At 52.6% G+C, this 27,556-nt stretch overlaps 11 protein-coding genes across 11 annotated transcripts; 5 read left to right on the top strand and 6 right to left on the bottom strand.

Annotated features, from left to right (window-relative positions):
- Window positions 1-447: 447 nt before the first annotated feature.
- On the top strand, window positions 448-2,214 carry NCS54_01183900 (Hypothetical protein; the record flags this gene model as incomplete). Its single annotated transcript, XM_053157099.1, has 5 exons — window positions 448-691; window positions 741-1,285; window positions 1,333-1,679; window positions 1,734-1,818; window positions 1,864-2,214. The coding sequence occupies 5 exons, from the start codon at window positions 448-450 to the stop codon at window positions 2,212-2,214; spliced, it is 1,572 nt and encodes a 523-aa protein (XP_053013074.1).
- A 376-nt stretch (window positions 2,215-2,590) lies between these two features.
- Window positions 2,591-4,825, bottom strand: NCS54_01183800 (Pyruvate carboxyltransferase domain-containing protein; the record flags this gene model as incomplete). Its single annotated transcript, XM_053157098.1, has 5 exons — window positions 2,591-2,746; window positions 2,813-3,554; window positions 3,608-4,503; window positions 4,595-4,739; window positions 4,818-4,825. The coding sequence occupies 5 exons, from the start codon at window positions 4,823-4,825 to the stop codon at window positions 2,591-2,593; spliced, it is 1,947 nt and encodes a 648-aa protein (XP_053013073.1).
- A 2,835-nt stretch (window positions 4,826-7,660) lies between these two features.
- On the top strand, window positions 7,661-8,834 carry NCS54_01183700 (PKS-ER domain-containing protein; the record flags this gene model as incomplete). Its single annotated transcript, XM_053157097.1, has 2 exons — window positions 7,661-8,317; window positions 8,361-8,834. The coding sequence occupies 2 exons, from the start codon at window positions 7,661-7,663 to the stop codon at window positions 8,832-8,834; spliced, it is 1,131 nt and encodes a 376-aa protein (XP_053013072.1).
- A 1,032-nt stretch (window positions 8,835-9,866) lies between these two features.
- Window positions 9,867-11,895, top strand: NCS54_01183600 (Zn(2)-C6 fungal-type domain-containing protein; the record flags this gene model as incomplete). The annotated part of the gene is made up of 5 exons (XM_053157096.1): window positions 9,867-10,051; window positions 10,103-10,549; window positions 10,597-10,791; window positions 10,840-11,117; window positions 11,171-11,895. Exons 1-5 carry the CDS (start codon window positions 9,879-9,881, stop codon window positions 11,893-11,895), a joined length of 1,818 nt encoding a protein of 605 aa, XP_053013071.1. The 5' UTR covers window positions 9,867-9,878.
- Window positions 11,896-12,212: 317 nt separating this feature from the next.
- NCS54_01183500 (Hypothetical protein) lies at window positions 12,213-13,463 on the bottom strand (the record flags this gene model as incomplete). Its single annotated transcript, XM_053157095.1, has 1 exon — window positions 12,213-13,463. The coding sequence occupies one exon, from the start codon at window positions 13,461-13,463 to the stop codon at window positions 12,213-12,215; it is 1,251 nt and encodes a 416-aa protein (XP_053013070.1).
- A 295-nt stretch (window positions 13,464-13,758) lies between these two features.
- Window positions 13,759-15,686, bottom strand: NCS54_01183400 (Hypothetical protein; the record flags this gene model as incomplete). Its single annotated transcript, XM_053157094.1, has 2 exons — window positions 13,759-15,359; window positions 15,404-15,686. 2 exons carry the CDS (start codon window positions 15,684-15,686, stop codon window positions 13,759-13,761), a joined length of 1,884 nt encoding a protein of 627 aa, XP_053013069.1.
- Window positions 15,687-16,878: 1,192 nt separating this feature from the next.
- On the bottom strand, window positions 16,879-17,796 carry NCS54_01183300 (Hypothetical protein; the record flags this gene model as incomplete). The annotated part of the gene is made up of 1 exon (XM_053157093.1): window positions 16,879-17,796. The coding sequence occupies one exon, from the start codon at window positions 17,794-17,796 to the stop codon at window positions 16,879-16,881; it is 918 nt and encodes a 305-aa protein (XP_053013068.1).
- Window positions 17,797-18,267: 471 nt separating this feature from the next.
- On the bottom strand, window positions 18,268-20,675 carry NCS54_01183200 (PWI domain-containing protein; the record flags this gene model as incomplete). Its single annotated transcript, XM_053157092.1, has 4 exons — window positions 18,268-18,360; window positions 18,408-20,470; window positions 20,519-20,605; window positions 20,654-20,675. 4 exons carry the CDS (start codon window positions 20,673-20,675, stop codon window positions 18,268-18,270), a joined length of 2,265 nt encoding a protein of 754 aa, XP_053013067.1.
- A 218-nt stretch (window positions 20,676-20,893) lies between these two features.
- NCS54_01183100 (Hypothetical protein) lies at window positions 20,894-21,818 on the top strand (the record flags this gene model as incomplete). Its single annotated transcript, XM_053157091.1, has 2 exons — window positions 20,894-21,048; window positions 21,098-21,818. The coding sequence occupies 2 exons, from the start codon at window positions 20,894-20,896 to the stop codon at window positions 21,816-21,818; spliced, it is 876 nt and encodes a 291-aa protein (XP_053013066.1).
- Window positions 21,819-21,917: 99 nt separating this feature from the next.
- On the bottom strand, window positions 21,918-24,166 carry NCS54_01183000 (HAUS6-N domain-containing protein; the record flags this gene model as incomplete). The annotated part of the gene is made up of 2 exons (XM_053157090.1): window positions 21,918-23,810; window positions 23,858-24,166. 2 exons carry the CDS (start codon window positions 24,164-24,166, stop codon window positions 21,918-21,920), a joined length of 2,202 nt encoding a protein of 733 aa, XP_053013065.1.
- Window positions 24,167-25,505: 1,339 nt separating this feature from the next.
- On the top strand, window positions 25,506-26,785 carry NCS54_01182900 (MFS domain-containing protein; the record flags this gene model as incomplete). The annotated part of the gene is made up of 5 exons (XM_053157089.1): window positions 25,506-25,601; window positions 25,660-25,708; window positions 25,756-25,975; window positions 26,017-26,114; window positions 26,157-26,785. The coding sequence occupies 5 exons, from the start codon at window positions 25,506-25,508 to the stop codon at window positions 26,783-26,785; spliced, it is 1,092 nt and encodes a 363-aa protein (XP_053013064.1).
- Between the last annotated feature and the right edge of the window lie 771 nt (window positions 26,786-27,556).

Genomic DNA, 27,556 nt, shown 5'->3' with positions numbered 1-27,556 from the left:
CCGGCCCAGTCTGGGAACAATCCCATTATGTTTACCTGGCCAACCACCCATAATTAAGAGAGCCAATCCCATAGAGAAATTTACCGAAACGTTCAAGGTTGGTGCCAGGGGTGCATCATCCCAGCATTCATCCAACAACGAGGTGGCCATTGCACCTCCACACGGGTCCGGCCCGCTGACGAAACTCGGACACCATGTCAGACGATCTACCGGGACAAATGAAACACAGAGGCTCTCACTGGATGAGAAAGCCTGTAAGTTTGTCGATCCGATCGCGCTAGAGCTTCTCCTGTGCAGTTACGTAGGGCTGCGGTGACCAAAGCGGTGCTTATTCTGGGGTAGGTTGACGACATCTCATCCATATAAAAGAAGCTGACCACCTCCCTTGACTGGATTTGTTTCTTCTTTCCTTTAATTAAGATGCCTGGTTGAGTCCTCTGTATCGCCATGGCTGTTATATTCCCGAATCTTGGCTCCATTTGCCATCTTGTGGCTCAGTGGTGGCGGGCAGCTGTCTTAGGCGGCACATTCTACACCATCGCCACGATCATCTACCGTCGTTTCTTTCATCCGTTGGCAAACGTTCCAAGTCCTTTTCTACCAGCTGTGACGAAAAAGTATGCCTGGTACTTTAACGTGCCTTGCAGTGGCAAGTTCTACAAGGAGATTGAGCGGTTACACGACGTCTACGGTGAATAGCCTCCTGCAAACACGAGGAACAAAGCCACTGACTCTCACAGGTCCAATCGTGCGCATCTCTCCAAATGAAGTCCATCTCAGTAATCCAAAGCACTATGACACAGTCTTTGGCGTAAAGTCCGACTTTTACAAAGATCCCGGCTTCTACGGCGCACTCGGAGTCGAGTCTGCAACCTTCACCACCATCTCCAACAATGTCCACCGCCGACGTCGCACCGCCCTGAACCCCTTCTTCTCCCGCCGAAAGGTCCTCAAGCTTGAGTCATTTGACGTCATTCATGACAAGGTCGAGAAGCTGTGCCGTATGGTCTCTGATGACTGTGCTGCCGGGCGGCCTACCAACTTGCATGCAGCGTTCCGAGCCATCAGTGTCGACGTCATTACTGATTATGCCTTTGACGATTCGTGGAACCAGCTGGATGACGAAGATCTTGGAGAATGGTTCAGTAATATGATCCGTAGCTCGGCGTCTATGTTCTGGACGTTCCAAGCATTTGCTTCACTGAGGGTTCCCATCCAGAGTCTGCCCGACTGTGTCGCCAAGCACATGAGTCCATCCGTCGCCGACTTTGTGGGCTGCAAAGACGTGAGTCTCATAGTTCACTTACATCCCTGATGCTGACATTTTCATAGCGAACGAGAAAGCAAGTCGAAGACGTCCAAGCACGCATCAACCAAGGCGTCCAGCCCAAGCGCACCACCATCTGGCATCAACTCCTCGACCCCAACGCCACCGAAGGCCATGTCGTACCTACTATCAACGAACTCGTCGACGAGGCGTTTGGCATATGCACAGCTGCTGCCGACACGACTGGCAACGCCATGAGCATGGCTGCCTTCCACGTCGTGACGAACCCCACCATTTACGACACCCTTAAGAAGGAACTCCAAGAGGCATTTCCTAATCCAGATGCCCGATTGAGCTCCTCTGAGCTTGAGAAACTCCCGTATCTGACGGGTGTTATCAAGGAGGGTCAAAGGTGAGTCCAGGCCCTACCCCTTTTTTGACCCAACTAACCAACATCCATCTCAAGACTCTCGTATGGCGTTCTAAGCCGCCTTCCCCGCGTCGTTCCAAAAGGAGGAGTCGAATTAGAGGGACACTACCTGCCCGAAGGCGTACGTCCCTATTCCCCCAGAAGTCCATTCGCTAACAGGCAACAGACGGTCACAAGCATGTCCGCCTGGATGATGCATCACAACTCCGAAGCCTTCCCAAACCCCGAAGTCTTTGATCCCACCCGCTGGACCGATCCTTCAACATTTCACGAGCGTGACAAGTGTCTTGTTCCCTTCTCTCGCGGCCGTCGCATGTGCATCGGGCATGACCTTGCTTGGTGCGAGTTGTACGTTACACTCGGCACCCTGTTCCGCCGTTTTCCAGATTTGCACGCGTACGAGGTTAATGCTGAGGACATGGTTTACGTGGATTACTTTACTGCATATCACCCCCTTGAAAAAAGGAGGTTCAAGGTTGTCAGCGGCGACATGGAAAAGTCATCTATCCACGTGTAATGCTTGGAGGATGTGAGTGTCTTACCCATGCCCCCTCCTCCACGCGAAACCGTGGGGTCTCAGGGGAAGCTGTAACATAACCCAGATACTGCCATTGTCGGAACCTTCAAGCATCGTTCTCCATGTCCTTATCATGGTTTCTGTATGACACGAACTCTGTTCTGCCAATGGAGTTTGGAATAAAACAGGTATTGCTTTTGGGTTGAATCTATCTGCCTATTTCAAGATTCTCCCCTGGCCTCTTGGTGCATTTTAGGCCTTTTTTTCGTATGAATTCACCCCCAGAGCTCCAATGTCCGCAGTTGACAACACACTAACGTTAGACAATAAAGAGGAGGCAAAAGCTTCATCCCCCAACGCAAACTCACACACTACTTTACATACCGTTCGCCTTCTCCTCCAAGATGGAGATCACACTGGGAGTCTCCTGAGCAGGCTCTGTGGGCGCGCCGTTGGCGCTGCTAGGGTCCAGAGTCTTGGGACGAGATGCAACGGGCTTCAGAACGGGGCTTCCAGGTCTGCTGGTGATAAACTGGAGGGGTGTGTTAGTCGAACCAGGAAAATGGGTACATTGACAATAAGTAGCACAATGACTTACGTTGCTGGCAGCGCTCAGCAGAGCAATCAGAGAACTCTGAACCACATCCTCGTGGATGCCGACTCCCCACACTGTCTGCTTAGTGTTTCCAATCTTGCACTCAATGTAAGAGGCAGCCTTGACACCACGACCCTCGCCAATGGCATGCTCCTTGTAGTCATTGACATCCAGGTCAACACCAACGTCCTTGAGAGCATTCGCCATACTGGAGATGGGTCCATTGCCACGTCCACGGAGCTTAATCTCTCTACCATCGACTGAAACAACACCCTCAAAAACACGGTTCAGGTTCTTGGTTTCCTGTGTCTTGCCCGGCGCAGGCGGCGCGGGAGATTGTGAGCGGTCAGGGGTAATCGAGTAGTCGACCAGGCTGAATCGAGGGTTCTCATTAAGGAAGTAGGTCGTCTCGAAAAGGTCGGTGATTTCCTCGGGTCGAAGCTCACGGCCAAGACCATCGGCCTGCTTCTGGACAACGCTAGAAAACGCAACCTGCAGACCTCGAGGGATGTCCAGAGAAAGCTTCCGCAGGATGATCCAGGCAGCGCCGCCCTTGCCGCTCTGGGAGTTGACACGGATGATGGCCTCGTAGGTACGCCCAACGTCCTCGGGATCCAGGGGTAGATAAGGCACTTCCCAGTAGTCCTCGTATGACTTTCCTTCGCGCGAACGGATTTGCATGCCCTGTAAACGTATCAGTAAGTGGTCAAATGGGTTGAAGATTTCGGAGTCCATTCTGCTTGCCCTGTAAGGATGTTAGCAAAACGATCAAACATATTAGGGTTTGGGTTACGCGACTTTTTGATAGCATCTTGATGTGAGCCACTGAAGGCGCAAACTACTAGAGAGCCGGCGTAGGGAGCGCGAGGGTGAACGGGGATCTTGTTACAGTCCTCAACCAGGTCGATGATCTGGGTCAAGTTGGAAAAGTCCAAGTTGGGGGGGACTCCTTGGGTATACAAATTCAGCGCCAGCGTCACCAGGTCGACGTTTCCAGTACGCTCGCCGTTTCCAAAGAGGCATCCCTCTACGCGGTCAGCTCCGGCCATCTGGGCCAACTCTGCTGCCGCTGCTGCGGTACCCCTATCGTTGTGGTTGTGGACACTGACGCAAACCGTCTGACGCTCAGAGATATTTCTGCAAAAGAACTCAACTTGATCGGCAAAAACATTGCAAGACGCGTTTTCGACTGTTGCCGGCAGGTTGACAATCATGGGTGTCTCGACCGTGGGTCCCCAAGCCTCCCGAACAGCATTGCAGACCTTGACGGCAAACTCAGGTGAGGTATCGGAAAAACACTCAGGGCTGAACTCAAACTGCCAGTTTGTGCCTGATTGAGCGGGATCGTCCTTTGTCAGGGACCTGACAACCTTGGCACAACGCACGGCGAGTTCCAGAGTGTCCTCCTCGGAGTGGTTGAAGACGATTCTCCGGAAGCACTCGCTGGTGGCGAGATAGATGTGAATAATTGCGTTCTTGGCGCCAGAGACAGCTTCGACTGTGCGCTTGATCAGGTCGGGTCGGCATGGTGACAGCACTTGGATCGCAACATCGTCGGGGATAGCTCCAGGGGTCTCGACCAGGCGTCTTGTGAAGTCGAAGTCGGTTTGAGAAGCAGAAGGGAAGGAAACCTCGATTTCCTTGAATCCAATATCGCAGAGCATCTTGAAGAATCTCCATTTCTCCTCTCCGTTCTATCCAAATTGTAAGCCAGCCGTCCAAACAAGGTCAAGGTGCTCCCAGGTCCAGAACACCCCCACTATACCACCAATGAGATATACGCACCATTGGGTCTGGGTTGCTCTGGTTTCCGTCTCGGAGACTGGTCTCCAGCCATCGAGGGGCTTTCTCAATCGATTTCGAGGGCCATTGGCGATCAGGAAGGTTCATGCGAGGGAAGGGCTTGTATTTCTTCCATGGTTCCTTGAGCCTAGAATTTAGAGGCACAGTGTCAGTTTATACCTTCAAATACAGTACGCCAGTGTAAATAGAGGCCACAACAACTTACATAGGCATCTTGAAAGTGGCTTTGGCGCAATTTGCGCGATCGTTCTCGTGGTTGTTGATATAAAGGTTACAAGTCGCCACCGCGGGGTTGCGTCACGTCGATGCTCCAGGAACGAAAACCGTGCGGGCAAGAGTAAAGATCAAGATCTTAAGTAAAATAAAATCTCAGATCAAGATCCCAGATCAATCTAGAAGTAGGAAAAGACGATTGATGGGTTTGCGACAAGATTGATGGAGGCGGGGTCGAAAAAGATTCCAGGCTGAGTCACCCCTCCTCCCGAGTCAGAGTTTTGAAGAGGCCGTATATTGCCGCTCCGGTACCGCCCCCGCGAGAGTCACGCTTTTCGGCCCCGAGCGGGGCCGTCTCGCGTCTGCCGTGAGTGCCGACCTCGGTACTTGTCTCCAAGCGTTGAATTGCGGGTGGGCTGATGTAGCCTCTGCCGCCCCGCGACATGACTTATGGCAGGGATTTGATAGGTTGCATGCGCGCACCAAATGCAACTTTTCTGGTTGGACATCCGGTATCGGATCCTTGCATGTAAATATCTACAATTGACTGCCATCATGGGTTGGAAGACTCATTTGCGGTTCCACAGACATCCATCGAATGCGTGTTTGCAGGGAATTCGATGACTCTGTCTTCCTGTTGCACCTCCCGCCGCAAGGAGGGGACGGGAAATTGACTAGTAAACCGTCAGTGCGGAATCACGGAAAACTCTAGGTCCAATCGGGGAAAATGCCATGTTACGAATACACATGTCTCTCACGCCCTACCTTCAAAAACACATCTACAACCCGGCGGGCCGTCCAGCCATGCATCCAGCCATGCATCCAGCGGTGACTCCTTGCAGGCTTATGAATGATATGACCAATGCAAGTCGCTGCTTTGTCAGAGAGTCTTCTCGTATGCGACTCGATAGGGAAAGATTCCGTCGTGCCATCGAAGTCATGCAGCTTGAGTTAACGAGACACCAGAACGTCAAAGATATCTAACTGCGCTTGAAGTTTAGACAAAGCTTATGGAATAATATTGAAATAAAGAGTAAATCTTTAGAGCTCTTTTATTTACTCTATTCCAATTCTTGTTATCCTTTATTAGCTATCATTAGGGAAGGATAAGCTAATTGATCTCTTTGTACTGCATCTCGCCTTTTCTTCACTCTCATGTCATAGTCGCTATGCTGGTTGAGGATATGCACGTCCATCCCTTTCGAGACCGGACGACTACGTCACAACTGCCCATATCCTGAGCGGTCAATGGTGTATGTGACACCACCTTGCTGAATATCTCATTGTGGTTTTCGGCCTGGCAACGCCAGTGAGTCCGTGGCGATACTGGATTTACATCTGACGGCCAGGTCTCTCATGTAAGGGACACAGCTGAGTGTTTGCTTTGGAGGCATCGGTGCAGACCTGTCTCTATGGGTTTCTCATGATCCCGCTTCTCCGTGGGACAGGATCGCATCATCAGAAGCTTAGCCGTGAGATATAACTTGCGCCTCAATTTCGGTTGCGAACTTGACGTTGTTTGATGACGCTCAGTCTCTGGTTGCGCCTACAAACCAAGAGTCCAAAGACGGTGACTTCGCAGTCTATTGTGTCTAAGTTAGGGTGAAAAGTCCCACTGTGGAACAATTTACTCTAGACTGCTTCCTTGTGTTCATCGGGGTGATGTTTGCCCTGACCGGTGCGAGATGCAGTTGGATAATAGACTGGCTAAGAGGTAGGCGCAGATTACAGCTGTCCTCAACAGACCAAGGCGCTCTATCACCACATACATGACAACTTGGGATGGAAAAAGTGCTTTCGGGTTGCATACATGCAGTTGTCCATGTCCATGTATCGCGATCAGGCCATGGCGGGCAGCGGGCGTGTCTGCCCGCGCCCAATCCACTAACAACGCCGCCCTGCTTCGCCAAAGAGGATCGCAAGACATAAGGCTCGTGGCATAGCGGCACAGTGTTTCAGATTAGGATAAGGGCCTCATGAATAAATGCTTTGAAGGTGTCTCCATAAGCGTTAGCTGAGACTAAACATCCTGGCACTTGATAGTGGTGTAAACAAGTCGCCCCGACCGTACGTCGTCAACAGAGAGACGCAAACTGAATCATGGAGGGCGAATATCGAATGCTATTCCATCGCGCATTCTGACCTCTTCGTTACATGTTCGTACGTCATTAACTATATGTAATCAGAGTCTCGTCTTCACCTGGAGGCATTCATTGCAGCCTACCTACCCTGGAGAATTGAGGTTGCGATAGACTCATTAACCTTCTGGGCTCTAAAATTAACCTTAATGCTGACAACCCGCCTTATGATGACAGTTAGGTCTGAAAATAGACGAGGAAAGCGCTGGGGAAGGAAGAACCGGACGATGAAGCTATCGCGACTTTCAATGTCGGATTAGGCATTAAACGGCGACACTCAAATGTGTTGTTCCATAATTAATCAGTTCGGGAGCAACCAGACAATCTCTTTGATCATGTGCAAAAAGGACCAATATTACCCCGAGAACCCCTCAGCAAACAGTTATACGAGAGTGCACAAGCAGTGTTGCCCATTAACTAACCTGTGAGAGGAAACGTGGTCTCGCACATTGCAAGCCACATGCGGACTTGGCGCCAGAAAGAAACGAGGGGGCACATAAGCTTGTTTTCAGCTCCGACGACCCGACGTTCAGCTCCCAGGCAGACGTTTCCTTAAAGGAAGTTGATACGGCGACACTCACTGTAATAAGAGAGACATCAAACAAGTGTTTGGAGTTTTGCATCGTTGAGGGACCCTTTGAGCATCTGTTTGCACGCAACACCACAAACGACAGCGGACCCACTATCACCACGCACAATGACAGAGTCACAAGCTTGGGTGTTTTCCCAGCGTGGCCTTCCCTGGGACGTTCTGAATCTCACAACTCGCCCGATCCCGACCCTACCACCACCTCTCCCACTTCCCAGCGACGTTCCGAAGCCAGAAGAATGGATTCTCGTCAAGGTCGCATTTGTTGGTCTCAACCCCGGCGCGATCTTCCAAATGACTCTCGTCCCGCCTTTTATCCGACAAGCTTCCTGTGTGCCCGAGATGGACTTTTCCGGTACCGTGATCGATGTTTGGCATCCTGATGAAAACGCGGGAGAGGCAAGCAAGCGGTTCAAGAAAGGTGACAAGATCCTCGCCATGCTACCGGCTAGTCACACCCTTCCCACAGGCACTGGTGCTCTGGCTCAGCACGTCCGTATTCCGGCTAGATACGCCGTCCACAAGCCCGAGCATGTGAGCTTTGGCGACGGAGCAGGATGTTTGCTACCTGGCTTGACAGCGCGACAGCTGGTGAATGAGTCTGGTGCCAAGGCTGGAGACAGAGTGTTGGTGAACGCGGCCAGTGGAGGAATCGGAACGAATGTCGTGCAAATGCTTCGAAAGGTTGTTGGAAAGGAGGGATGCATCGTGGGTATCTGTAGTGGAAAGAATGCTGAGATGGTCAAGAGTATTGGAGCCGATGAGGTGAGTGAGCGAGTCCTTGGAGGTTGCATCTCTGACTTTGTAGGTCATCGACTACACTCAACACAACGATCTTCCTGGACATCTCACGACTCGCTTTTCCTCCAACCCCTTCAACGCCATCATCGACACCCTCGGTCACCAGTCACTATACCTTGCATCTCCCGCCTACCTCGTTCCCGAAGGAAACTACTCTTCCGTCGGCATCAAACCGCCAACCTTCTTCGTCCCCGACTTTCTCCGCGCAGTACTCCAAATGAAGCTCAACGAATGGTGGCCAGTCTCGCGATGGCTCGGCGGAGTCGGACGACGATGGTTGGGCACATCGATGATGAGCCCTACCCTTGAGGATCGTCAGGCCGCTGTCGACATGCTTGGGCGAGGCGACATTCGACTGGTGAGGGATAGTGTGTGGTCGTTCGCAGAGACAAAGGAGGCGTATATGAAGCTTGGTGGACTTCATGCCAGAGGTAAGGTGTTGGTCAAGGTGGACGAGCAAATTGGAGATGATGAGTGTTGAGTGATGAGGGAGGCTGTGCTGCACTCCGCTCCGTGTATTTTAATGTTTATTCATCATATCCGTGTATTCTCATGAGAGAACGTAATGAAGCCGAGTTATCATGTTCAGCTCTTCAAGACAACCGTCATGCAGGCTCTCAATATTATCTCAGCACGGCCTTCGTTCAACATATCCGTTCTGCCGTTCTGCCTCGTCCTGCAGCTAAGCTGAGAAGACCTTATATCGTCATCGGGGCGGGCTGGTTGGCCGGCAGTGAGCCTCAATCACTTAAAGCATGGCTTGGTATCTTACATGCATAACAAACGCTGACGTATGAAGGAATTGGCAGCGCGGGTGGAAAGAATTTATGTGCTTCTGGAAAGCCTTATAGGGCTATTTAAGCGTAGAGCAGGGGTGGAGAACGAGAGTGTCAACTCGAGTCTCCCCCTTTGCAACCACGTCATCCAAGGTGTGAATATCCCTGCTTCTTTCGGGGAATTTCACTCCTTCAGGGGATTCTTCGACCCGAGACACAATTCAGCCCATGCTCAGACGGAATCGGACTTGTAACAAGTTCAAACCCGCCATATCTAAGCCACTCTGTTGACGACCGTGCCCATAAATAGCGTTCCATCGAGCCAATCTCAACGACAGCTTCGCCCCGTAAGCATCAAACCACCCTTGACCTGTAAAGCCTAATCGATGGCCTAGTCGTTCTGCCCTGGAAGAATAATGTCCTTTGTCCGAGTCCGACCCTTCTTTGCTCCGCAACCACAGCCACAATCAACCCCCCAAGTCCGTAGCAGCTGCGTCCTCCACCGCGCGTCCCAGAACAAGGCAGCAAGATTTCGCTTCGTTCTCGCGTTCGACTAACTCCATGACCTACGGGCACGGTGATGATTGCAAAACTCCTGCTCCGTTGACATTGTGAGAGAGAAAAAAGATGAGCCAAATCTACGCGGCCCGGTTTCTGCGTCCGTAACTAAATGACCCCTTCACCCCGCAGGAATTTCCCGCGTAGAACCTTGTTACTGTAAAACCTCTCTACGGATACGGAAATACACAATGGCTTCGCGTTCAGACTCTGGAGTTCCTCTCCTCAAGACGTGCCAGACGTGCTTCCACGCCAAGATCCGATGCGAAAAGTCACAGGACTCGGGCAAGTGCGATAGATGCCTGCGGCTCGGAAAGACATGCGTCTTTAACCCGTCTCGGCGCCGGAAGGCCCTACGGCCAGGGTAAGGTGGACGGAACCCGTGAACTACAATTGACCGCTGACGGCTGGATAGACCACCAAAGAATCTCGATGCAAGCCCTACGAGATCGAGATCACCATCAATCACGTCTGCCAATGCAGCTTCTACTTCGAAAGATGCCACTGGCAGTTCACCGGCTTTCTCCAACACGCCGGGCAGCATTGACACGGACGCGACTTCAAGTCCGTTTGCCCGCGGTCTGCTATCATTTGAACATGGCCAAGATCTTTTGGACTTGTTTCGGACCAAGATGACACCCCATTTCCCGTTTGTAGTGGTCCAGGAGAACGTGACTATCCAGGATCTCGTCCGGGAGAAGCCAGCACTCTGCGTGGCCATACTCTCAGCAGCTTCACATGGGGATCCCAAGCTTCAACGCGCTCTGGGTCAAATGTTCAATGAGATCGTGGCCGTTCGATTAATCAAGGGCCCTTTTGCCACCATCGACATGTTGCAGGGGCTGCTGGTGCACTTGGCATGGTAGGTCCACATGCTCGGTAGTCTTCTTTAGGTGCTGACAGTTACAGGGCACATTATCAACAAGGGAGGATGAAGTACTCTCAGCATCTGTCACTAGCTGGTAGTATTGTCTCGGACATGAGGCTGGATAGACCGCGGGTGGCTAGTCTCTGGGCGCTGAGCAGAGAAACGAAGCAATCTGTCGGCAGTCTCAACCACGATGAGATGCGAGCCCTGGCAGGGATATATTATCTCTCGTCAAGGTATGCAAGACTATAGATATTATGCGATTATATGCTGACACTTCACAGTTCGGCAGTTCTACTGCAAAAGTCTCACCACTTCAGATACACCCCTTACATCCTCGAGTGCTGCCATCAACTCACAGCAAGAACAAGCCAATCAACCGATAAACACCTCCCATACATCATCTACCTTCAGAAACTTACCGAAGAAGTCGACGACGCCGTAACAGGAGCCACTTCTGCACAATCAACCACAACACAACAACTTCCAGCCGAACTCCATCGGATAAGAGAACGATACATGACGACAAAAGCGTCACTGCCCTTTCCTCTAAGTGAAAGTCGTGAGTATATGGGTGTATCCCCCAGTTTCGCATAGCACTGCTAACAAAAGCAGCAACCATTCTCTTGCAGCTGCACGTCCTCGATCTTCTCATCTGTCAACCTTCACCAGACGGCGTCTCATACGGACCCAACGGCTTCCAAAGCCTCCAAGCAGCAGGCGACCAAAACCGTCTCCTCGACTGGCTATCCCAAAGCATCTCGGCAGCCAAATCTCTTATCAGCGTCGTCCTCGTCTTGCCTCAAGGTGAAGAGGGCGCGATGCCAAATACCGGGTGGATCATGCTCTATTGTGCGGTGTCGCTCGCGGTTCGGCTCGATCTCGTGGCTGCGCAGGCGGAGAATGCCCAGACGACAGGACATCTTCGTCGTATCCTCGACATGCCTCATACTCTCCGACAGATCGTGCTTCGAATGGAGGCTGCTTCAGGCCCAGATGCAGGCGACGGAGAAAAGGATCCATTCTATGGTCTCTCGCGACGAGCAAGGCGCATAGAAAAGTGGTATCTCGAACGTTGCGGTCCAACCGACTCACCAGATGTCGCAAGCCTCTTTAACCCATCTGTATCCTCACCAGCCAATGCCCTCGCCGCTCCAGATCTCGGTCTCACACCATCATCTTTCGGAGAGCCGAGCAGTATGGTACCGAGTCTGCAAGTAACAGGCGAGACGGACGAATCGTGGACGTCGAACCTCTTGGCCGACCTTGATGCCGAGATTGGAATGAACAACTTTTTGTATACGGGGCCATTCGAGTTTCTAGGAGACCATCAGTTCTAGAGAAACATGAGTTCCAAGGCGTTAGATATACCCGAATTTGCGTGGGAGGCCGCCGGGGCGAACTGTTTTTATATAGAGCGGGACGGTCGGACACGGACAAGGGGGAAACATCGGAGTTTGAAGGGGAGGCCAATAAATCCCATCTTTCACCGTCGGATGTCATTGCTTTAAAGTCTATATATTCTTCTATGCCGTCGGATACCATGAATTATACATCTTTCATCTGCATAAACCGTCGGATGTGCCTTATACATCTGTCCAAGTCCGAAAACTCCGTCTATATTCCCATGTCCGATCCCTTCATGTACATCGTTCATCTATTTTGACTTGGTCTTTTTCTTCCCAGCTGTCTTCTTCTCCTTCTCTTTGCCCTTCTTGATAGCATCCACCAACTCTTCAATCTCTTCCTTCTTTTCTTTTTCACTCTTCTCCTTTGCCTTCTTCTCGTCCGCTGCCTTCTGAGCAGCCCTCTTCTTGGCCTGGATCTTTTCCACCTTTTCAATCAGAGCATCACTCTCCTCCCATAGCTTCTTGGCTACTTCCTCATCCTTGACTTCACTGCGTGCAAAGTCTACCTCCATGCATTCCTTGATGAGCTTTCCACCGGGGCCTCGAGCGAATTGGTTATCCATAGCAGCGTAAAGGATGGACTGGGCGGCCATTTGAGGAGACTTGAGGAGGAACCAGGGCACAATGTAGCCGGCAAGGTAGATAGCAAGACCCCAGAGGGAACCACGTGTCAACCAACGGCGAGTGCTTGGTGTGCGAGCAAGACCGGGGTCGACAAAGATCACACGAGCGTTATTGGGAAGCTTGTCGGGTCGTTCGTAGGCGTCGAGGTGCTTCTGGAAGGCCTGGCCAAAGACATTCATGGCAAGCTTGCTGCGGGCGTACGCAGTTCCTGGGGTCCAGTTCTCCTTGGAGACTGTCTTCTTCAATGAGGGCGAACCAATGTAGGAGGAGCATGTCGGGATAATAACTCGAACGTCTCGATCGATGGGTTGCGCTCGGAGCGCAGGGCTGAGAATGCCCAGCAGGTGAAAGTTGGCCAAGAAGTTGACCATCCATGTCTCCTCAATGCCCTCTTCAGATTCCTTCCTCTTCCCACCAGGGGCCGTCATGGCAGCGGCGCAGAGAATAACCATATCCAACCGTCGGGGCGGCGCATTGTCGATCCATTTCGTCGCAAACTTGCGAATACTGTAGAAACTCGACAAATCGACCTGCTCGGCGTAGATGAGCTGATTCTTGGTCCTTTCGCGTAGGTCTTGGATATATTCGACGAGGAACGGATCGGAGGCGGGAGTTTGCGTGAGCAGAACCAGCTGCGCACCGCGAGAGGCGAGTTGGAGGGCTGTTTGGGCACCGATGCCCGATGTTCCGCCTGTTAATAGGACGACTTTTCCGTGGAGGAGACGTTCTGAGGGATTCTTTCGACCGGACATGTACACCTTGAGAAGGGTAAGGAAGGCCAGGGCGAGGATGGTGAAGATGATGGCGCGGCCATGTTGTCGAACTGGCTCAGGGATGCCATTTTCGATGACGCCCATCACAAGAACGAGAGGCATTGTGGCGAAGCCGGTAGGCGAAACGAATTCAAAAGACGGTTATAGTACAGCGCATTCCGGAAAATCCGATCAACGGTCGCCGACGCTGCGCAATGTGCTGGCTGAAAGTGTTGGCTGGAGTTTTTGATGTCGTGGCCCTGACGCTCAAGTCCAAGTTGCACGTGACGTCTTACATCCTCTAAACTCCTTCCTCACTCACTTGAACCTTCAACTTCACAACGAAACAACATCAAGAAAGGAGCTATTATTAAGTTACTACTGCCTCTTCTTCTGCTTCAAATCATGAAAAAGTGAATTAATCGTGCAGTCTGTCGTCCTTCTTCTTCCTCACCCAAATCTCTCCCACCGGATCTCCCTCGTCAGCGACACACACCCAGTCTCCCATGCCATGCTCAGCTGAGGCCTTTCTAACGCCTCGACCACCGCCTCCAATGATCAGATTTCCTGGACGATAGTTCTCGTCCATCTTCATTCGACGAAGGACACTTCCATGGATGCGTACCCCGTCCGGAATGTCTCGCACTTCACCACATGGAAGTGGCCATCGAATCGGCCTCCATGATCCATCAGACTGAAGATCCATCCTTCGGAATGGGAGAAACTCCATGATCTTCCATGCTGTGACAGCCATGGCACCGAGGCCTTGACCGTATTCAAGTGAATCATGTATCCGAGCACTGCAAGCGCCGTGCATAATGTCGTGGAAACAACCTTGCGAGTCCTTCTCCGTCTTCTCATCGGTGGGCATAGTTGGTGTACGACTTGGTCCTCCGTTGGTACTGGAAACTCGAAGATCGGGGATCGAAGTCAGTCGTCCACGGTCCTCCTTCTCTTCATTCCATTCATGGGCAGCACAGCATCCCATCTCGGAAACCTTTTCCGCGTCGAAGGGAAGTCCAGCCCTTTGAGCTTCTCTCACCATCCAAGCAAGTGGTATATGGCTGGTGCTCTTGGTGTTTTCCAGCATCTCCCAACCTCCACCCACATCAGCATGCCCTCCAGAGAACCACACCTCGTCGATATCCTGGCCCGATTCGTCCTCATCGGCGTAGTTCATCTCGGATAGTGGCAACCCAGAAAGGTTGGACATTGTGTCTGCATCGCAACGCTGCTTTGAGCGCCCCCTCTGACAAGACTTGGAACGAGCGCGATAGGGGGCATAAGTAGACCCCCTTCGCTTCCTCTCTTCCGCAATCTGGCTATCACGTCTTCCTCGGTCATCGTGTCCATGCACGCCCTCGCGCAAATCGTCGATTACCTGACCCAAATGATGGTGCTTGTCATGTTTCTTGTTTGGAAGATCTTGATACATCAGATCCTGACGAAACTTGGCTCGCCGCTCATCAATGCTGACCGCGTGGCGGATCACTTTGGCGCTACTTCGTGCAGTGTAGGGAAACTTGCTGCGTTGCATCCAAGCCGTCTCGAATCGGGGAACCGAATTGACCGTATCGAATAGTCCAAGGAATCGGATGCGACCGACAGGTCTCGAGAAGGTCTCGCGGAATCCTTTCATGAATCGAAACATCTCGTCCCGCTTCTTTCGCGCCTCCTCAGCCTCTTTGTCGTCACTCGTGGTTTGTTCTCGCCCTTGCCATTGGGCAAACGCTTTCCAGGCAAACTTGACCATCTCTTCGTTGCCATGAGACAAGAGGCCGATATAGTCTAGCATCTCAGCCAGGAACCGTGCGATGTACGCCCCTCGACTGAAGCCAAACATGTAGATCTCATCACCGGGGTTATAGAATCGCATGAGGAAGCGGTATCCGCCCACAACGTGTTGGTCGAAAGAAGAACCAATGGCTGAGTCCTTGGCTTTTTGATACCAAGAGCTTATTCGAGCGCGGAGGCCGGTGTGAGTGAGTGAGCGGGAGACGACATATGTGCCAATACCCGCTTCATCATGTCAGCTACGAATTTGATGGTGGCGAAGAACTCACGTTGGTAGTAGTGGTACTGATCATTCGCAGTCCGGTCCAGCATTCGAAAGATCTTGAGGATATTGCTGTCGCTGTCGTCGCCGTGGAACTTGTTTCCAGTTCCATCGAAGCAGAGCACCAGCTTCCGCGGCTTTCGACCGGGCTCAGCACCTGGAACGACGGGGCCCATGGCAGGCGTTGATGGTCTGCTCTGAAAACCATGGGAGGTGTCGAGAGGGTCCTTGAGAGAGTCCTTGAGAGACCCATTCTGGGCGGCACTCGGCGCAAGGTGACTCCAGTCCATGGTTACACGGGTGAGCTGTACTTCACTCGATGTGATACCCCGTCGGAGTTTTGGGTGGCTGCATTTATCGATGTACCGCAGAATGCACACGAGAGAAACGAGCAACCAGCAGTTCACCAGTTGCCAGAAAGAACGAGGAGGCCGGGGCACGACATCTTATCTCTTCCCTACGAAACATGGCCCAGCCTAGTCTTGAAGCTTGTCTCAAAGCTCGACAAGGCACCGCAGCGACCGCACGCCGGGCGGGCCGCAGAAGATGACCTCTTGTCGATGCGATGATCCCAAGGCCAATGCGGTGTACGACCTATTCATTCCGGTCTTGCCAATCCCATCCCCGCAGACATGGTTGACCAATACGGACAGCCCTAGACTGCATCGCGAGCGCGGGCCGAGCAAAGCTGGTAAGCATGTCTCAGCTGGCAGGCCGATTGAGGGCAAAGCCTGTGGATGCTAGTGGACGAACGAGGTCAAGGGCTCTCGCATGTGGCTATCTGAAAAAGCCCAGCCGCAATGGAGATCCGACGATCTCTGCCGTCATGGGTCTCGCAGGGCGACTCAATGGGCTCACGGCCAAGGCCTGTATTGGCTTGGGCCAAGACATTGTTCACCCCAGCGCCAAACCAGCTCTCGAGCTTTTCCATGTCAAGCTGTCAACTCCACTGCCTGACAAGGATGATATTTTACCCTGCGGGTCTTTATTTCGCCAACCAGCGCCAGTCGATCGTCAGCAACTACCGAAGACATTGGGATTGTCCACATTGTTCCCAGCAACGCGTCCTTGGATTTGTCCTCATCTTGGCGTCGAGTTCAGGGTCTCGAGCCACCCCTCGCCACGGCTCTTTACTCGCCTGCTGACATGTTTGGAGCTGTCATTGAATATCCCTCGCCTGCCTGGCTTCAAGCAGTGTCTCGGATGATGCCAATCGGAGGTCGAGGCGTTTATTTAGCCCCATCGCGGACGCTATCGAGGGCCGTCCCTAGGGAAGGCTAAAGACGCCCCCTTTTCCGCCGAGTCATTCGTTACACAGCGGAATTGAACGTTGGATGCCGGTGCCGCTGAGGTTTGTCACTAGAGAAGCCATCGACGTTGGTGGCAGACAAGCAAAGGATGAAGCAAGAATGCATGTCAAGGTCTGTCTGTCATTGTCTTAGATGCATAACAAGATCGGCTGTAAACAAAGACTCGCCAATCTCACAGCTTACTATTCTTCCACACTGGCTTGCGCTTCTCGACAAAGCTCAAAACGCCCTCCTTCATATTCTCCCCGCCATCCAGCCCCCGATATATTCCTTGATCGACCCTCCTAGTGCTCATCTTTGGATCCTCGCCGTCCCATCCCCCGAGCAATCCCTCGCGCGAGACAATGACGGAGTCGGGTGAGTTGTTTGCCATGTCGACCGCCCACTGAAGCGCCTCTTCGACGACTTGGTCGGGCGCCACCATCTTGTTCACGATGCCCCATTCGACGAGCTGCTGAGCCGTGTACATGCGGCCCAGCAGCGCCATCTCGGATGCCCGTTGACGTCCCACGATGCGGATGAGTCTTGGGAGGGCACCGGCGATGGCGACGACGCCACGAGTGACTTCTGGAAGTCCAAACTTGGCCTTGTCGCTGGCGATGATGATATCAACGTTGAGCACCATCTCCATGCCGCCTCCCAAGCAGAGACCATTGACAGCTGCGATGACTGGCTTCTTTCCACGTCGGTTACTCAACCCTCCAAAGCCATTCTCAGCCCACTTTTCCCCTTCCAGGTCATCGCTTCTCTTTCCCTCGCTATTCTTATCATGCCACTCCTTCAAATCCGCACCCGCGCAAAACGCCCGTCCCTTGCCAGTGATGACGGCGCATCGCAGCGATGGCTCAGCATCATACCAGTTCCACAGCTTGTCGAGATCAATGTGCATCTGGCGTCGAAACGCGTTGAGCTGGTCTGGACGGTTGAGGGTGACGAGAAGGACGTGAGGTCGTGGGGATGAAAGCAAGACGCCGGGGATAGTGGGGGGAAGGGACGAGAATTGCTGAGACATTGTGATGGATTGAGGGAATGTTGTATGGGAGATGGTGAAGAAGTGAGCGCCGTGGTGAGTGTGATAGTAGCTGGGCATTAGCTATGATGTCCAGTCGTAGAGGTGATGGTTGATGGTGACGATGACTGTTTCAGTCGTGGTGGTGATGATGATGATGATAACGCAGTAAATCTGCTTTACTCTAATATCTTACTGACTCGACAGCAATTGATCCCATTAATAAAGAGACATAGAACAGAGTAGAGAAGCGACAATGAGTGACAGCTCCTCAATTAAAGAGCGTTACCCCAGATTCCCCAGCCGTAGCTTTTTGTGGGGAACCTCGGCACCTCGGAAGCTCCCCCATCAAGAGGGGAAACCCGCAAGACGATCCCCCTCACATTATAACCGTAACTTCAACTGGGGGAATTAAAAAAAAAATCATCTTTAATCCATGGAAACGCCATCCTCGCCTTGGTTATTGGTATTAAACATCCAGATAGTCTGATCGAATAGTAATACATTTTGAGCCTCTCATCCCCGCCATCATCAATCCAGCGCGTATACAAATCATCCTGGAAGTCCTCGCTTCTCGCTCTCGGTAAAGAAGATGACCATACGCCAGAGCTTCTTGACAAGATCCTCTGCCTCATCGTCGAGTGCCTAGTAAACAGTTAGCCGTGATCATCAAATAAGACAGGTGAACGTACCCCCTCCAGTTCCTCCACCAATGCCGTCGCAGTCCCGTGAGCTCGGAGATGCTCCTCCACAGCCTCGACGAGCATCTCCTCTTGCACGCCAAGATACTCGACAATCTTCTTCTCCACAAACGGCCGGAGCTTGTCCCGCACGATGCCCTCGTCCATGTAATCCCACTTGACGTCCCAGCTCCACAGACCTTCCTTATCCGAGGGAATCTCCTGCGCAAGAGCCCGAACAGCCTGCGAGATCTCTTCCTCTGTCATTGAAGCCGTCGCGGACGTGGGTTCGAACTGGATAGGGATCAGCTGTCGCTTAGTCGACGCGTCACCCTCCTCATCGTCCAAAAGACCCTCCACCTCGGCGATGGTGCGCCGTTGAGGAGCCGCCCTGGATGCCTGAGCCTTCTGAGCTGCGGCACCGAGTGACAGCTTGAACGGCTGAGGTGCTGCCACCGAGGGAGCCTGTCGCTGCTCCATCTCCTCGGCCTGCTTGTCGAGGAATGAATCTGCCATGCCACGTGCTCTCTCCATCTCGACCTTCTCACGACGTTGCTCATCGTGCTCAGCTCTCCTGTCCGCTTCATCTCGTCCCTCCTCATCTGCTCGATCGCCTGACCTCTTACGGGCCCATCCACTGTGATCTCGGTAGTACGAGTGCGCCTTACGACTTGCCTCCTTCTCATCGTCCCAAGACTTCTCCCTCTCAAGCTGCTCCTCCTTTCTTCGTTCCAAAGACTCGGCGTCCTGGCGTTCGCGCTCTCGCTCGCGTTCTATTGCTGCTTGTCTCGATCGTTCTCGGTTGCTCCACTTCCGCTCGGCTTCGAGGTATGCCTTTTCCTCTTCGGCCTGCTTCTTGGACTGCTGACGGCGATTCAACTCTGCGTCACTAGCGTCTGTATCCTCGTCTTCCTGGTTGATAGACAGGTCTGTGTTGGAGATGCCGCCATTGACAAACGCAATACGACCCTGCCCGTTCTGTCCCTTGGGTCCTGAAGGCGCATTCGGGATGCTTCCACGAGGACCAAGGGGAATGTTGTTGGCGCTCGCAGGTGGTGAGTCAAGTCGAGATGGCCGAGAAGGTCCGTTTCGTCGTCTCTCCATCTCCTCCATCTCTTCCTCTCTTCTCAGACGCTCCAGATCCCGCTGATTACTACGCTCGCGGAATGCCGCAATCTCCTGAGCCACAACTTCTCGCATCTCAGCCGGAATGTCCGCAAGCTCATCGTCCTGCGCGAGAGGGATGTTCACGACTTCGACGTTGTCGCCAGACTCGGTGTTGCCCATCGTGACGTCCTGGGATTCGCTCGATGTGTTGCTGTTGGGGTAAAACATGTCGTGGATAACCTCCTTGAGTGCCGCCTTGGCTGCCTCCAGCTTCTCCGTACCCAAAGAACCATCCTGACTCTCCTCGTATGATTCGATGTACTTGAGTGAGCTCTCGTCGACAGCCACTTGAAGCTTGACCTTCTCAATGCCCTCGTAAGAGTCATCCTTGGGAGCTTCGGCTGTCGCCTGCTGTCGCTTCACAGGGACTTCCACTTCGTTTTCGTGCAGGAGCTTGATCGCAGTCGAAAGCGACCATGGGTCCTCGAACAAGGCGAATCCAAACTTGACGCCCTTGTGGTCTTCGGTCACGCTAGCCGCCGAATCCCACTTGCGCAGCTTTCCAACAGCCCCGAGCAACCGCTCCATACCCTGATCGCCGCCTACACCGTCGGGAATCTGATGTATAAAGATCGTCCGTAGCTTCTCCTCGTTCGTCGGGGGCACAAGCACCTGCGGCGCCTCCCTCGCTCCTCGGCCCTGGTCAGCCCCCCTCTCCATTCCCAAGCCGGGTCGCCCACCAGCACCGGGGCCTGGCATGTCGCCTCTGCCGCCCGCCGTCGGCGTGCCAAGCTTGCCGGCCGATGTACCGAGTCGAATCACGGGGGCGTTGAAGTTGATGTTGGGCATGTTGGCCGGCGCTTGGAAGTTGGGCGGGAGGCCGCTTGGACGATTAGCTTGCGTGGCGCTAGACTGCTGGACACCCGGAGGTGCCATTCCCGGAGCAGAAGACATGCCTGGAGGAGGTCCTACATCGTGTTAGCTGCGTATCGTTAGAGTCTCGAAGGTGGGCGCACCTAGACCAGGTGGAGGGGCCATGCCTGGGGGGGCATTGTGAGATCCGGGGTATCCTCCATAGGCAGGAGGCGCGCCATAAGGGTTATCTGGCCACAGTTAGCACCTCATCACAAAAGAACCATCGCGCAACTCACTTCCATACGGATTGTAAGCCATGGCTGGCGCACGCCGTCGCGTCGCAAGCGCAGAACGAAAGCCTCAATCTCCGATATCGGTCGCGTCCCGTATAGATGCTGTTTTATGACGCGCGACAAAGCTTCCGGTGCCGTCAGATGCGCAATCTTTTTGTCGTTCGAGTCGCAATCGTGGTGTTGACTGTGAAATTCCCCCAGGCACGAGGCTGAACGACTTGTTCTGCAAGGTGGGGCCGATGCATGACCGAGCCCCACAACTTTCGTTTGACCGCGGGCCTTATCGCATCAACGTTTTTCCGCAACATCGCGACTTTTCTGCTGCCATTGCATGTCGACATTCAACAGCTCTCGACGACAGCCAATTGGGCGATTACCTTGGATTTTGTCCGCAAGATGTATGTACAGTGTTGATATTCAATTGGACCAGTTGCTAACTTTTCTCAGGGCTGCTCCATGCAGATTTGGCGGCGCAATGCTGTCGAGGGTAGCTACACCCTCGACACTTCTCACCACAAGAGCCTTCTCAACCTCTCTCGCTTTCCGAGCCGATCCCAAGAAGCCGGAGGCTGCCCCCGTCCGAATGAACCCTCTCGTGGGTAACGTCACCCGTCTTTCGACCCCCCAGCCCAAGGCTCCCGAGAAGGCCCCCGAGAAGGCCCCCGAGGCACCGAAACCCCAGGTCACCAAGACCCCGGTTCAAGCGACCAAGGCTACTCCCTCCGATCTCCCTCCCCCTCCTCCTCCTACTACCGCCGCCGCCGAGGAGTCCAAGCCCGCTCAGAAGCACCCATACTCGGCCGCCTCTGACACCTTCGACATCGTTTCGAACCTCATCGCCAACAAGGCCATGGCATATGGCGAGGCAATCGCCACAAACCCCATAGACCGCCCTCAGATCCGCGCCAAGGCCGTCACAGGCCGTACCGTCTTTGTCAAGGAGCGAATAACCCGGACAAGCGGACCGACTCCTATGGTTGCCCTGAGGGTGCTGGGCAGGATGATTCGAGAAGACCAGGTCAAGAACAAGTACCACAGCCAAAAGTTCCACGAGCGCAAGGGTCTCAAGAAGAAGAGGTTGAGGAGTCAGAGGTGGCGGGCACGATTCAAGCACGGCTTCAAGGCGACCGTCAGCCGAGTCATTGAGCTGAAGAAGCAGGGATGGTAGGTGTATAGTATTGAAAAACATGTACAATAGATGTGAGCATGTATGAAGCAACCTTACGGGGTATGATCAATCTACATTGGTGGGTTCGTTATCGTGAAATTACATGTACTCATCGTCCTCCCAGTCACGAGTAGGACTCGGTAGGGGGCTCGCCTTGATCTTGGGTCGGGACCGGAAAACAGCCTCCATATCCTCCTCTGCCATGAGTTCCTCGGTCAATATCGTCTTGTCCTCCTCTTCAACCTTGGGGAAGTAGCTTCCTTCCTTTCTTGGTGGCACTCTGGATTTTCTGAGAGAACGTCTTCTCTCGATCTGAGCTTTTTGTCTGGCCTTTTCGAAGCCAGCCATGCTCTTGCGAGTTCGAGCACTAAGATCCTCAAACTCGTCATTCACAAGAGTCTGGCTGTTTTCATCCGGGGTCGGGGCCGAATCTGTGGGTGTCGGAGCAATGGGTAGCTCAGGCTCATCAAGATCAGGGAAAGCAAATGATCCATGAGCCATAGAAAGGCGAGTGCGTTCAGCAAGGGAGAGGGTGTGTCGAGGCCTGGGTCGCTTCTTTGGCGAAGGAGACGCTTGTTCCATAGACTCGAGGATCTGATCGGCCATTTCCTGGTTAGGTGAGGGCTCAGGAGATGGCTCGGGAGACAACTCGGGTGAAGCCTCATGTTCGGGTCGTGGAGGAGTCACTGCAATAGTGGGATCATCATCAGGTTCCTCCTCGGGCTCTGGAGAGCTGGTGCGCTCGACCGACGAGGCACGAAGAATACGGGCCTCGTCTTCAGATGGCTTGCGAAGGTTTCTCGTGCTCGACGAAATGGAAGCAAACGAGTCGTCGCGATGGACGAGCTTTGGTCGGACTGGCATTCTCCTAGTCATATCCAGCCTCGTCTTAAACGACTTAATCGGTGACTCGGTGAATGGGTCCTCTTCCTCCAGCTCACTGATCTCCCCCTCTTCTTCCTCCACAGCTGGGGCTGGAATGTTGATCTCCGGTGCGTTCAGCGCAGCAGGTCGTTGCAAAAAGGCCAAAGCCGAAGACTTTTGAGGTTTTGCGCTCTCAAGTTGCTCGTCCAAACCGCGGAGTAGACTATCGTACTCCTCGCCCAAAGCTCGTTTCTGTCCAATGGTCGCCTTTCTAGGGCTTGCTCTTCCGGAATGCAAAGCCTCGTGAGCGCCAAATCCAAAGTCGATACCCTTCTCTCTGTTCTCTCGTCGCTTAACCTTTGAAGGAGATGGCATAGGTTGATGCTGAGATAGTTGCCTTCGGAAACTCTGCCACTTTTCAAGTCGTTCCTTTTGAACTCGAACCCGGCTATCGAGTTGCTCCAAAAGACCGCTTCCATGCTCTTCGATTTCTCCCAGTCGACCTTGTTGAACTCTCCTCCAGACTCGATCAAAAGGCATGCCCAATAGGGCGTCCTTCTTGGAGCTTGCGTCGCCATACAACAAAGTCTCCATCCATCGCTCGTTTCCGGACCAGTTGTTTCGGATGGTGCGCCACATTTCCAGCCTCGCATCGTCAGAGATTGTCTTGCCCTCTTGTTCCAGGGCCTGCAGTGCTTCGGTCCTCTTTGCAATGTCCTTCTCTTTGTCGGTCAACAAGCTGGCGAAATCGCGGAATCTGTTGTTGGCGGCTTTCTTGCTCCTCAAAATCCGGCCGACAGAGGCCTTGTGAGCCAAAACCATAATATTGAGGTCCGTATTGGCGCTCTTGTAGTCGCGATCCTCAAGGGCCAGTCCAAGGGCCAGGGCGGAATGTTCACCGCTTGTTGCCAACTCTTCAGCAATGACATGCTTCAAAACGGCAGAAGAAAAGGCAGAAAGAACCTCCTCCAGTCTTTCGCCCCTGCATTCATCCAGCATAGTCTTTCGTACAATGGCATCTCTTCCAAGGACTCCGCTCTTCTTGGCAAGCTCGAGTGATCGTAGTAGGGCGGCTCGGAGGTTGATCGACTGGACCTGATCGAGGGGAGGAAAAAAGGGCTTCAGCTTCTGCATCCGGTTAGCTGTGCAACTACATCTCAATCCTAATCACACACCTTCTTGGTCTCTTCAGGATCCCACAGGGCAAAGAGCTGGAAGAGAGCCCACTCGACACATTGCACCCTCTTCTTCTGACCCTGTGCACTCGAACCGCCCGTCACAAAAGTCTCGACGCATATTCCCGGCCAATCTGGAAGCTTATCGAGGTCAAGAAGATGCAGGTTGGTCAAGAACAGCGAAAGAGCAGAGGGTCCGTGGCTGACAGCGTGTGATGGTGCTGGTGGAGGTGCATGTTGGGCCGACTTGTTGGTGAAGCCAGCCATCAACCGGGCCGACCGAGTGCGTGTGGGCTGGACGGCAGCCATGATGGCCTCTTTAGTGAATCGGCATGAAGAAAAGGTTCGATGATGATATCTTAAGCGCCGTGGTTATGCAGTTTGTCGTAGAAATATTGGTCCGAGGCTCAAAAGGCGGCGTGCAAATAAGGCTGATGTAAAGTAAACAATGCATGTGGAGGCTTGCGGAGGGGCACGGCACCATCGACGGGTTGTGGGGCCGGTGCTTGGCTTACCCTGGACAACCACATCGACCTCCCGTGAAGATGTTCAACTGCATGCTGGTTCCTTGTGTTACTCGAGTTCCTTGCCAATCGGCTTTGTCTTTCTTATTTTGGGTCTCAAAAGATTACACATGCAGAGCTAATGCTGCTTGCTTTGCCAAGGTGACGAAAGGTCCACACATCTAACCGATGACAATGTTTGCTGTCCGAGTGTTTGCAGAATCACCTCATTGATAGAGGGTTGGGTACCAGATGCCTGGTTACACCAGCTAAGGAGCGGCTCGAGCCTTCTCCGATCATTTACAGAATCACTTTACTTGGCATCGGTCCAAAGGTGGTAATCTGGCCTGAGTCCATTCACAGTCGAGGGCTCTTGAGGGGCACAAGGGTGAAGGAGTGAACGAAATGCCAGAGTATTAAGAGGGTTACCTAACTCCGCATAAGTATAATATATTAATTCATAAAAATATCATAAAATAGTATAATAATATAGACGATTTTTATCTATTTTTATTATATTTTAGTAACTATATTTAGCGAAGAATATGAGGGGCATCAGCGCAGCATGAACAGAGGCTATTGTCACTTGCACCTTACGAAATCCTATCAATGCGAGCTCTTATTTAGAAATCAGTATTTGTTCCATCCTGAAATCTCTTCATGCTGTGTAGTTCTCGCTCAAAACTCTGCCTTGCCACCTGGTGCTTCATCCGATACCTCTGCCCACAGCCGAAACCTATTGCAGCTGCAGAGAGCCCAACAAGGAGCCATACAGGTCCACCTCCATCACACCCAAATCACGGACAAAATGAGATATTTCGATGCCCTTTCAAGCAGGAGGCCCCTCATCAGCGGCCTGGGCCTCCTTGGCGACTCGATCCCGCTCCTGCGACAGCTTAGAGATGTATCAGAGCCTTCTTTACCAGAGCCGAGGCCTTGTTGTCTCAAGCCACCAACGGTTTTCAAGTATGTGGCGATACCTGGCTCGGCTCGGTTGAAGAGGTCGGCTGGAAGATGGTGTTGTAAACTGGAAGAGAAGGGCGCGAGAAAGCCGGTAGATGTCAGGTATAAGTAGGAGTTCTTGAGATGCTTGAACGCTCGAGAACTCAGAGAATTAAGACTCTCAAATCGACCAAGAAGACAAAATGACCCACCCTACAACCAAACAAGACGAAGTTCCCACTCCTTCAGAGGTGGACGAAAGCTCCCCCTTAATCCCGTCCACCCCTGATAACTGCAACGTGAGTAACTCATCTTGGGTTGCAGCAAAATGATCTCCAATTAACAAAATTGAGCAAGTCTGAAACCAAAAGGCCCATTTTCGGACTCCTCTCGGTGCTTCTAATCGGTACACTCTTCCCCTTCCTAGTCATGATCGACACTAACAGTCAGTAGGCGTCTTCGTCTCGCAGACCGACACTTTCCTCGTTCTCGCGGCATACGGTTCCATCACGGCCGAGTTCAATGACCTCAAGAATGCTAGTTGGCTATTCTCTAGCTACATGCTCGCCACGTGTGTTGGGCAGCCCCTGTACGGCAAGCTGAGCGACATTTTTGGTCGCAAGGCGATGCTTCAGACTTCATACGTCTTCTTTTCAGGAGGCAGCATCATCTGGTAAGTCAATTCTATAATACAGTACCATGTTAACAAAATAGTGGCGTCGGAACTTCAATGCCTCAGATCATCGTCGGCCGGGTTATCCAGGGGATTGGGGGGGCTGGCATGGTCTCTCTGGTCTCCGTCCTGATCACAGGTACGTGAGCCCCAATACTGTAGACGGAGCTAACTGCGCCAGATCTCGTACCCCTGAGAGACGTTGCTACCTATCGAAGTTATGTCAACATCACCCAGGCCGCGAGTCACTCATCTAGCGGGGTTATCGGGGGGTCCCTCACCCAAACGATCGGCTGGCGATGGGCCTTTCTCTGCCAAGCTCCCTTGACCATTGTCACTATGGTACTCGTTGCTTTCAGGCTGCCCAACACATACGTCACTACAACAAAGACGTGGAGAACCTCTCTGAAGCGCGTCGACTTTGCCGGCGCTGCTGCTATGAGCTGCACTATCCTCTGTCTTCTGCTCGTCCTCGACATACGAGGGGACAAAATTCCCTGGTCGTCGCCTGTCCTTGTGTCCCTCGCTATTCTCGGCCTCCTTTTAAGCGCTCTGTTCTGCGCCGTCGAAAAGTTCTGGGCAACTGAACCCATCTTCCCCTTGCACCTCCTGGCTAATGGTCATGTGGTCATCTTTTACTCGGTCATGATCCTTTGCTGCTCTACACTGGCTGGTATGATGATGTTTATTCCTCTTTACTTCCAAGTTACACGCAACGTTTCTCCCACGACTGCCGGCGCATCCCTCATCCCATCTGTTCCGAGCAACACACTGGGCGCCTTGTTCACGGGAGCGTACATTAAGAAGTGAGTTGATCCACCCAGCCAAGGCGAAGCTAACGATTCAGAACCGGTCGGTACAATATTCCATGCATAATCTCTGGAATCTGCTCTTCCATCGCTTGGTCGCTATTGCTTGTCTGTTGGCGTGGGTCGACCCCCAGTTGGCAGACGCTGTTTCTTTTCCCTGGAGGCTTCGGTATCGGTCTTGCTCACGCCTCTCTGTATATCGGACTCGCGGCTAGTGTTGAGAAAGCAGACATCGCTATTGCAGGTACTGGGTATTATCTTTGTGGCAACATTGGTGCTGTCGCTGGCTTGAGCGCACACAATGCTCTGTTCTAGACCGCTCTGCAACACTCTCTCGAAGTCAAGCTTGATGGTTTTGTAGATGGCGATGAAGTAGGTGCTCCAACACGTCTTTTGAATGAAGGTGACCGTATTAGATTGCCCAACGAGCGATGGAATCTCTGGAATATGTCAAGGGCCTCACGAGCGAGATGAGGGAGATAGTTACGGAGGCTTATGTTAATGGCTTTCATGCAACGTATGCCTTGCTTATACTCACGGCTGTTGTTACTGTAGTCGTGTCTCTTGAGATTAGAGAGAAGCATCTCCAGTAGAGTCAGTTCTGCAACGTCCGACTGGGCATTGACTGTTGCTTAGTTGTTGGAGTTCTGTCTGGAAAGCAATATTTAGTATGAACTTAGGTAGATATTTAATCATGATTGGCCTCTTTTTAGTAAATATTTATTATATTCATATTCTTCACTCTTCCTACTTTTATGATTGGACGGAACAA

This window comes from Fusarium falciforme, chromosome 9 (assembly GCF_026873545.1).
Source record: "Fusarium falciforme chromosome 9, complete sequence".
Lineage (NCBI taxonomy): Eukaryota > Fungi > Ascomycota > Sordariomycetes > Hypocreales > Nectriaceae > Fusarium > Fusarium falciforme.
The sequence above is the reverse complement of the archived record's forward strand: the minus strand, read 5'-3'. Positions and strand labels throughout refer to the sequence as shown.